The sequence below is a fragment of the Gekko japonicus genome, unplaced genomic scaffold, assembly GCF_001447785.1.
Source record: "Gekko japonicus isolate JY-2015 unplaced genomic scaffold, Gekko_japonicus_V1.1 scaffold1164, whole genome shotgun sequence".
Classification (NCBI taxonomy): Eukaryota; Metazoa; Chordata; class Lepidosauria; order Squamata; family Gekkonidae; genus Gekko; species Gekko japonicus.
Window position 1 is genome coordinate 168,882 of NW_015160873.1, and position 9,488 is coordinate 178,369.

A 9,488-nucleotide genomic window follows, 5' to 3' on the forward strand; every position below is an offset into this window, starting at 1 on the left:
TTCATTTCTGCAAAGTTTCTAAGTGACTTCACAGCTGAATATTTAAGCCCTTGATTTACTAGCAAAAGGTTGTTTGGAGAGTAGAGGATAACCGGCTAAAATTAAAGTATCAGTCATCTCAATGGCATTTTCTCAGCCAGGCTAAACAATACAAGCACATATGACAAAGACTGGGGGTGGCTAAAGAAAACCCTAAGATCACTGAATTTTATTAAGTCCCTACATGCCTCTTTTCAGCCCTGAAACATCTCTGAAAGGCAGGAACGGGGGGGGGGGGGAGAATGCCCCGTGGCCCAACCTCATCTTACTTCACTTTCATGATGAACAGCAACCAAAAAACCCCTTAGTGTAGAAAACTGTTACACATGTTTAGATGCAGAGGTTTCAATGCATGCCCTCCTTCAGGTAATCCCCAAGACTTACTTTTCTTTATCAAAGACTCTATACTGCCTCCTCAGCCTTACAAGCATCCACTTCATATAATGCCAGTATAAACGCAATATGCTCACCCTATTCTCTTCATGCTCTGGTCATCTCCAGAAACCCCCACCCAATACGTACACATTTCCCCATACCAACATGTTCCACTCTCCCAAGCACACACCCTTTCCAAATACTAGAAAGCACCACACTGGAGTGTTATTCAGATTGCATGAAGAAGAAACTTTCTCCTACTATGTCCTCCTCCCTAACCCTAAACACTGCTGCTTGTCCACCTACCTAGTACTTTGCCACCAACTCCAGCTGCCCTGTGGACAGACACTAGGCAGAGGCAATTAGGCCCTTCCTTCACCATCATAAGCCATACTGGGGGAACCCTATGCTCTAGTGGCTCAGTGACTTACACTCAACAGGACAGGCAAAAGTGCTTGCGCCCCTCACCCTCCTTGCTCTCCAGTTTGGGAAACAGGAACATGCTGCATCTGTCCACACACCGTATCCAGATCTTCCTGCACATGCAGTACTTCCACCTCCGATAACCACACACCCATCTCCTCACAGCCTCACATATATTTAAGTACTCCCTACAGACCAGTGTTCCCTCTAAGCTGTGACATGAGCAGCCGCTCATTCACAGAGGAAGCCCCACTCAGCGGAAGTCTGGAGTCGCGCAGGGTTTTTGCCCTGCCCATTGCCCATTTTAAGATTACAGCAGTTATATTCAGCTCAGGATGTGAACTGCTCCGCCTCAATAGGGGGAAAGAATTAGGGGGAACATTGCTCCAGACACCTTCAAACTTCTGCTTTTTGCAACCTGCTACATCCATGCCACTTTACAGTCTGATAATCTGACAGTTTGTATGTCTTTCCCTCCCTGATACACCATTCTCATCAATATACCAACTATGAGCATCATATTCCTCCCAGTCCAATGTTCCCTCTAAGCTGTGGAGTCTTGTGAGCAAAAATTCTACTTTGTGAGCTGCTGGCATTAAAGTTGTGAGCGACTGATTTGGCTACTACATAAATCCTTTTGCTCTGGAGCCCTCCTTCCTGAGCTAAGACAACAATCCGTGAGCTGGAGACTAAAACACTGTGAGCTAGCTCACACTAACTCAGCTTAGAGGGAACACTGCCTCCCACCCACAGTCCCACATCTTCTCTCCATCCCTACAAACGTTGTCAATCCCCAAGCTTTTCCTTACACAGCCTAGACAGACTGATTTTGTCGTTCAGTCGCACAGTCGAGTCCGACTCTTCGTGACCCCATGGACCAGATCCCGCCAGGCCCTCCTGTCTTCCGCTGTCCTCTGAAGCTGGCTCAATTTCATGTTCGTTGCATCTATGACACTGTCTAACCATCTCATCCTTTGCCGTCCCCGTCTTCTTTGACCTTCAATCTTTCCCAGCATCAGGGTCTTCTCCAGTGAGTGCTCCCTTCTCATTTGGTGGCCAAAGTATTGGAGCTTCAGTTTCATTATCTGGCCTTCCAGGGAACAGTCAGGGTGATACAGGGTGATAATATATGTAAAGCCCTTCACCTCTACATGTGCTTCCAGGCATACTGATTACTTCACTTGGGTGACATCTAAGGAAGCCACCTGTGGCAAAGCTATAGAAGGCAGAAGGGACTCTACCTTTGCCCAGTGTTAGAAGGGCAAGGTAAGGGTGGGTAGAAAAATATACAAGCCCTGCAAACACAGCATATCTACATACAGACCCAACACAGACAGAGGGGGAGCGGGACTTAAGTATGGTGATCGCTACATACGTTCACCTCAGGTGGGCACAGTGCCTATGCATATATGAAAGGTGAGTGTGCAGACACCATAGTTACTGGGGAATTTCTAAAAGCAGTGCTCCAATCACAGTGATGGAGACTAGTTAGCATGAAAGTAGGTGTTGAACCCACATGATGTAAATGTGTACAGGCAGGACTTGGGTCCAATGTGCTAAAGGCAGGACCAACATGCTCTGCTCCACTAATCCTTTATGTGCAGTGGCCCTGTACACAGGTATATCTTGTGGACAGGGCAACTGTAACTGTATATAAACATACAAACAATCCCTGAATGAATCCTCTCTCTATGTCCAGCACCCTACTCAACTCTGACATTCTCTAAGGTGATGGTATCTCATTTTAAAGGTCAACTGTTTCTCTAGAACATCACTATCTTATTGGAGAGTGAGGAGAAGGAAGATTTTGACAGCTATCCTTTCACAGAACATCATGTACAGCCTTGAATTCAGCCTTTACAGCTCACAACAAATCCCAAATTAGCTGTGTCACAGTGCAATCCTATGAAGAGTTACTCTAGTTTAAAACCACTGAGAGCACTGATTCTCAGACTGGAGTATTTCTGCATAGGATTGCACTTTTGGGTTGTTGCACCAACACAAAAAAGTTATCAGGGATATCCCTTTGTTTTCTATTGTGAAGGAAAAGTTGTTCTCCAAAACGAGCAAAGATTATCTCAAGCCATTGCATTATAGCATAACCTTTTGCGGATAAGAACATGGGATTGAGCAGTCTTTTGTCTGTGAAAACGTATGCCAAAATAAATCATTAGTCTTCTTAGTTTACTTCATTAAAACAATATTTACCCCACCTCTGGAGTGGCTAACACTACCAGATCCTTATCATGTAACACCTTAAGAACAAATAAAACACGCAACCAAAATACAACCTGAATGCCAACTGCCAAATAGCAGCTCCTGAAGATATTATTACCCCAGAGAAAAATGCCCTCTGAAACAAAACTACTTCACATTGCACTTGATGTGCAAGTGCAGACTTCTTCCAGAAGCCTGTTCCAAAGAACAGGAGCAATTACTGAGAAGCCTCTGGACCTTACTGAGATGGGGCACACCTGATGGGCCCAGGGCAAAACGTGGAGAAGCTGATCAGCAGACTTAAACTGGCACGTGGACTGAAGCATGTAGGTCCTTGGCCACAAAGGACTATATAAGGTGGGAACCAGCACTTCAGAGTAAGTAGCAAAAATGAAACCAATGCGAGTTTTCCAAGACCTCTGTCATATGGTCGAGGCACTTCACACCAGCTAGCAAATGAGTCAGAATGTTGTGCACAAACTGAAGTTGCTGAGTTACCTTCAAGGGCAGTCACACATTGTGTTACAGAAGCAGAAGAAAATAGAAGAGATTGGATTTATACCTTGCCCTTTACTACCCGAAGGCGTCTCAGAGCGGCTCACAATCTCCTTACCCTTCCCCTCCCTACAACAGACACCCTGTGAGGTAGGTGGGGCTGAGAGAGCTTTCTCGAGAACCACTCCTGAGAAAACACCTCTGAAAGAACTTGTAACTGACCCAAGGTCACACCAGCAGCTGCATGCAGAGGAGTGGGGAATCAAACCCAGTTCTCCCAGATTAGAGTCAACACTCCTAACCATTATACCAAACAGGCTCACTATGCATAGGTGAATGTGGCTAGATCAGCGCAGTCTAGAAGAAAAGAGTTTCTTAACCAGATGTAAGTGATTTTTTAAAAACCCTCCTAAGCAGTTCTGCAAACCTTCATGTCAAAAAAAGTGTTGTGTCCAAGAGCACTCCTGAATTTTTCATTTGACCTTACAGAGATAATTAAGCCCCATTCATAAAAGCCAGCTCTGTTCTGTTCAGAACATCAGCTCTCCTAGCCAACAATGCCTCTATCTTGTCTGCATTCCTTTTCACCTTGTTTAGCCTCATGTGCTTGAATGCTGTCCTGGGCTAGTGGTTAGAGGCAGAGACAACACTGTTGGGATGCTTAGCTGTCGTATAGCTGGGTCTCATATGCGCTACAATAAAACCTACCTCCAAACTATGGATGATCCAATTCAAAATGGTAACATGATAATTATGTAATACAAAGAGGAACATTCCCCTCCTCCTCCAAAAAAAAAAAATCCCACTGGGCATCTCTCTGCCATCTACCATATCAAAAAGACTGAAATCAGCACAGACCAATTCCTGACATACCAAAGCCATGGTTTAAACTGCTCCAAGATGGCAGGTCTATCACACCAACAGCAACTCCACAAGAACCCGTTTTGGTACTTCTGTTTGACATAATCACTTTCTCTAATACAGGCTTCTCCAGCATGGTGCCCATGAGTACCATGGCACCTACTGAAATACTTCCTGTAGCCCGATCAAGTGGTTTTATTTATTTAAAACATTTTCATGCCATGTTTCCATCCAGAGTCCAAAAGGCAGCAAACATAAAAACATTAAAACTATTAAAATATGGTTAAAAATATAAAATTCAATTATAAACACAGAAACGACACTAGAAGGAGGGCCAATAACTGTTATTGGGGGTATGCCATATGAAACAAGAAACTCTTCACTTGCTGGCAAATGACGTTGATAGAGGGAGACCAACAAATCTCCTCGGCAAAGGAGTTACAAAGTTTGGATGCCACGGCCCTATCTTGGGTTGCCACCCATCGAGCCTCAGATAGTGGAGGTAACCGAAGTAGGGCCTCTGAGGATGACTGAAGCGAGCAGGTAGGTTTGTATGGGAGAAGGCAGTCTTAAGGTTTGATGGTCCCAGGCCATACAGTGCTTTAAAGGTCAATACCAGCAATCTGTATTGATCCCAGAAGTAAACTGGAAGCCAATGTAGAGTGGAACAAGAACGGAGTGATATGGTCCCTATGACCCACTCCTGTTAACACTCTGGTTACAGCATTCTGTTCCAATTGCAGCTCCTGCAGTCTTCAAGGGCAGTCCCATGTAGAGTGCACTGCAGTAATCTAATCCAGCCAGGACATGCACCACAGTGGCAAGATCTTAACTGTCCAGGAAGGGCCACAGCTGGTCCACCAGCCAAAGCTGCTGAAAGACACCCCGGCCCCTGCTGCCACCTGTTTATCCAACAAGAGATGAGTGGGTGGGGCCAAGTAAGGTTTTTGCCCAGCAGTGCTTCTGACTGGCTATGTAGATTAAAAGGCATCCTGTTAAACAGAGCTTCTGCCTGAAGCACTGAAGAGTTACTATTACAGTTATGCATAAACTTGCTCCCTGATATTTTGCAGTTGGCCCCATCTCCTGCAGCAGCCATTTTGCAGTTGCACTCACCACTCGGTCAGAATCCCAGAGGTGCCTGCAAGGCTCAAAAGGGGGGGACGGGGACCCCTGCTCTAATAGCAAAGTAGCGGACCCTGTTGCTGATCTCTGAGGCACCAATGCCGAAAAACCCAGGATTTCAAATTCAGGCACAAACACACAGAGGGCTGGCTGCACCTCTGCTGTCATGAAATCCTAGAGACGCAGGGGTGCAAGTCAGAATGAAGGAAAGTGGCCAGCTTGCCCCACTTCACCTTACAGCCCTCAGGGGATATCTGAGGGGCGGACACAAAGACACTATTATGTCATTAAGCTCTCCACCTCAGATCCCAGCCCTCCAACGAAGACGCCAAGCCGTTACGGCGGCACCCTTCACGACTTAAACAGCCAGTTTATTAGGACCGAAGCCTCTTGCCATTCTCACCCCCGAAGGCTTTACACCTGGCAAGCACCTCGACGAGGGAAGAACTCTACCTAGTTCTCTTTTTGACCAGCTACCACCAGAGTTCCCTCTAAGCTGAGTTAGTGTGAGCTAGCTCATCGTTTCTTAGCCTCCAGCTCACCCATTTTTGTCTGCGCTCAGGGAGGAGGGCTCCAGAGCAAACTAACTTATACAGCAGCCAAATCGCTCGCTCACCACTTTAATGCCAGGAGCTCACAAAGCAGAATTTTTGCTCACAAGACTCCACAGCTTAGAGGGAGCATAGGCTACCACCATCCTTACCCCCCCCCACCCCCCACCCCCGCCTTATCTCCTCCGCCTGCCTTGCCTTGCCGGGGCTCATCTCTGGCAGTAGGAAGGGCACTGAGGAGGACGAGAAGGCCCCCAGGGCGCTGTTAGCTGCCTCCCCGGTAAAGGGGGGAAACAAGCACACAGGCACGATATCCACCCAGCCTCGACAAAAACCAGACGAGCCTGGCTGCTTTCAAGGTCGGCTTTAAAAAAAAAAAAGTATTTCCCAACCTGCAGCTCCAAAGCCCCCGCCGGTGCCACCAGGCAGCCCTGTGCAGGAGAAAGGGCAGAATGCCTCCGCTCGCTCCTCCCCCCCTTCCCACCTACCAAGCCGCCCTCTCGCCGGGAGCCCTTGCAAGCGGGAGCCCTGAGATTCACCCGCCGCCATCCATCCTTCCCTCTCGCCCTCCGTACCGGTGTTGTACACATGCAGCTCGTCGGCGATGCCCTCATTGCCGCCCCCGAAGATGATGACCAGCTCGCGGATGGCCACGGCGCGATGTCCGTGCCGGGATCGGGGCACCGGCCCCGTGAAGGAAGAAACCCGCCGCCAGTTGAGGGCAGCGGCGCCCGCCGCCATCTTTCCCCCCCACTACCACAATGCACCGCGGCGGGAGCCCAGGCGGCCTCTGAGGCCAGCAGGTTAGCCGAGGAAAGAGCTTGAAGGGAAGCCTCGCGTCGGACGGCGCTCTTGGGGCGCCTGAAATAGAAGATATTAATACTGCCATCGCTTTGTTCACAGTCGAGGAGAACCCCGCAGATCTCACACTTTTCAGAGTTGTCGTCTTTAATTTTTTTTCCCTCCCTCACTGCTAGCTTCCTGGAGTCGAGTGCTTCTGAACATGTGCAGAGTTTCCCACAAGGGCCTTGGAGCGCCCCTTAAGAGGAAACGGACGCTGAAGCCTCCTCCTGTTCTTGCTTCCTGGGAACTGGTATTTAGAAGCACAGTGCCAATGTGAATGTGGTCGCTCCATTCAGCCATCGCGGCTGCCTGGTACCGTTGAAGGACCCGACCTTCGTGAATGAGTCTCACCCCCGCCCCCTTTTAAAGACATTTTTTGCTAGTGACCATTCCTACACCGTTTAGCATTGGACCGTAAGTCTATTGGATATAGTGTGAAGAAGTACTTTCTTTGGGGGGCCTCTGAATTCTAGTATTATGGGGGGGGGGACTATTCGCTATTTCCCCAAACAGGAAAGCCTGAACTCTTTGGCTTCTCCTGTTGAAGAAGGTGGTCTGATCCCTTCATAATTTTGCTTGCCTTTTTCTTCCATTTTTGGACGAATATCCTTTTTAAAAAGGAGTGATCAGAACTGTTCAGAGAGTGGCTGCTGGGAGGCATTTGGTTCCTTCCAGAAGATGCCCCTAGGAATAGTTATTCACTGTCATTCCTTTAACATAAGAGTGCCTCCATAGAAGGGCAATATGATGCTGTGTTTTTATTTATTCAGGTTGGTGGCAGTGTTGATCTGAAGTAGCAGAACAAGGTTTGAGTCCAGTGGCACCTTTAAGACCAACAAAGTTTTGTGTGCATGCACGTGTATCTGAAGAAGTGTGCATGCACACAAAAGCTTATACCTTGAATAAAACTTTGTTGGTCTTAAAGGTGCACTGGATTCAAACTTTGTTCTGTTTTTATTTATAAGTCACCATTTTCATCTGCCACATCCCTAAAATTTCTTTCCCAAGCAGTCACTGCCTGTTCAGATTCTTTAAGTGTATCCCCATTCCAAAGCTAGATTTCTTGCATCAGTGGGTGCGTTCAGACGGCGTGCTGAGAGCGGTTTAAACTGGTCTGGTTCTGACACGATTATTTTTACTCTGGATGATCGCGATCACACGGGAGTGTGTGTCGGGTTTTTTTCTTCTTCTCAGTTTGCGCATGTGCATAACTGTTCATCCGTGGAATTGAAAAACATTATCCTTGCGCATGCACAGAGCCACTAGGGTAAATCATGGATTTCGCTTGACAGTTCTGCAGAGCACCGTGATTTCACCGTTTTGACAGAAGACTTCCCTTTAAACTTTTCACCCAAAACTGGCCTCTTTGGGATCCTGAACGCAAAACTAGTGACCGTTTAAATGTTGGTTTTAAAAATGTGGGAGCGGAGCTCTGCTTATGTGCATACTGCTGACGTACAAAAAAAATGGCGGTTGAAAAGCGGAAGCCTCGGGCTTCCAAGCGGGGAGGGGGTTTAAATCTTCGGAAGTAGCTTGACACCGAAGGAGCAATCACACAGGGGAAACTGCGGCTTTAAACGGGAGAGCTCAGATAACACCGCTTTGGGACCTGGTAGCAAAATACTCCGGGTTAAAGGGGTTTTGAGCCGGAAAACAACAGCTGGGGACAGGAGGCAGATGTTGACTGTGTGATCGTGCATATAAAATCTGTTGTTGAACTGTCACGACACCAGATCAAATGGTGCGTCTGAAGTGTGTGTCTTATTATCTGCTGTTTGACGAGATCATCTTAGAGGTCTTCACAAACCATCCTGAATAATTTGGTGATATCTGCAAACTGCAAGGAAAGGAGACCTTGGAGTATCTACTCTGGAGCAGTGTTCCCTCTAAGCTGAGTTAGTGTGCACTAGCTCACAGTTTTTTAGCCTTCGGCTCACACATTTTTGCCTTAGCTCAGGAAGGATGGCTCCAGAGCAAACTAATTTATGCAGGAGCCAAATTGTTCGCTCACACCTTTAATGCCAGTAGCTCACAAAGTAGAATTTTTGCTCACAAGACTCCACAGCTTAGAGGGAACATTGCTCTGGAGTGGGGTGAACACTTCGTTTTCTCATCCAGGCAGTGTCAGAGGGAAGTAAGGAGCTGCAAAGTCCTGACAGCTTCATTGCCAAGTTTTCTTCCTGCGTTCTTCCTTTGTCCCTGTTTCTGTCACCTGTCTGAGATACACCCAGGTAAGCAAGGCAGTGGCACAGTAAGGGTAATGCTCAACACATCAGCAGAGAGGCCAAGGCAGGCTCCAGGGCAGAGTTATGCCAAAATTATATCTTCACTTCAGAATGGTGAGCATGAAATGACTGTTCATCAGAGCATTATTCTTTTTTAGAATGTTTGCGTTGGCAACACCATGGTGTGGTCAGACGACGTGCTGAGAGTGGGTTAAACTGAGTTCCTTCTGAGCAGTCAGACTGTCTCCTGTTTGTGACCTAGGGTAGTGTAGTTTACTTTGTTCTGCCAGTACGTGTGAAACATACCACTGCTCATCTCAGTTAAATTTTGATG

General features: G+C 47.3%; 1 protein-coding gene across 1 annotated transcript in view; it reads right to left on the reverse strand.

The window, feature by feature from the left end:
- The window catches only part of HCFC2 (host cell factor C2), a 32,470-nt gene extending 25,643 nt beyond the window's left edge, over positions 1 to 6,827 (reverse strand). Inside the window, exon 1 of the mRNA XM_015422545.1 lies at positions 6,662 to 6,827. Within this exon, the coding sequence (XP_015278031.1) occupies positions 6,662 to 6,827 (166 nt within the window). The remainder of the gene's footprint in view (positions 1 to 6,661) is intronic.
- Between the last annotated feature and the right edge of the window lie 2,661 nt (positions 6,828 to 9,488).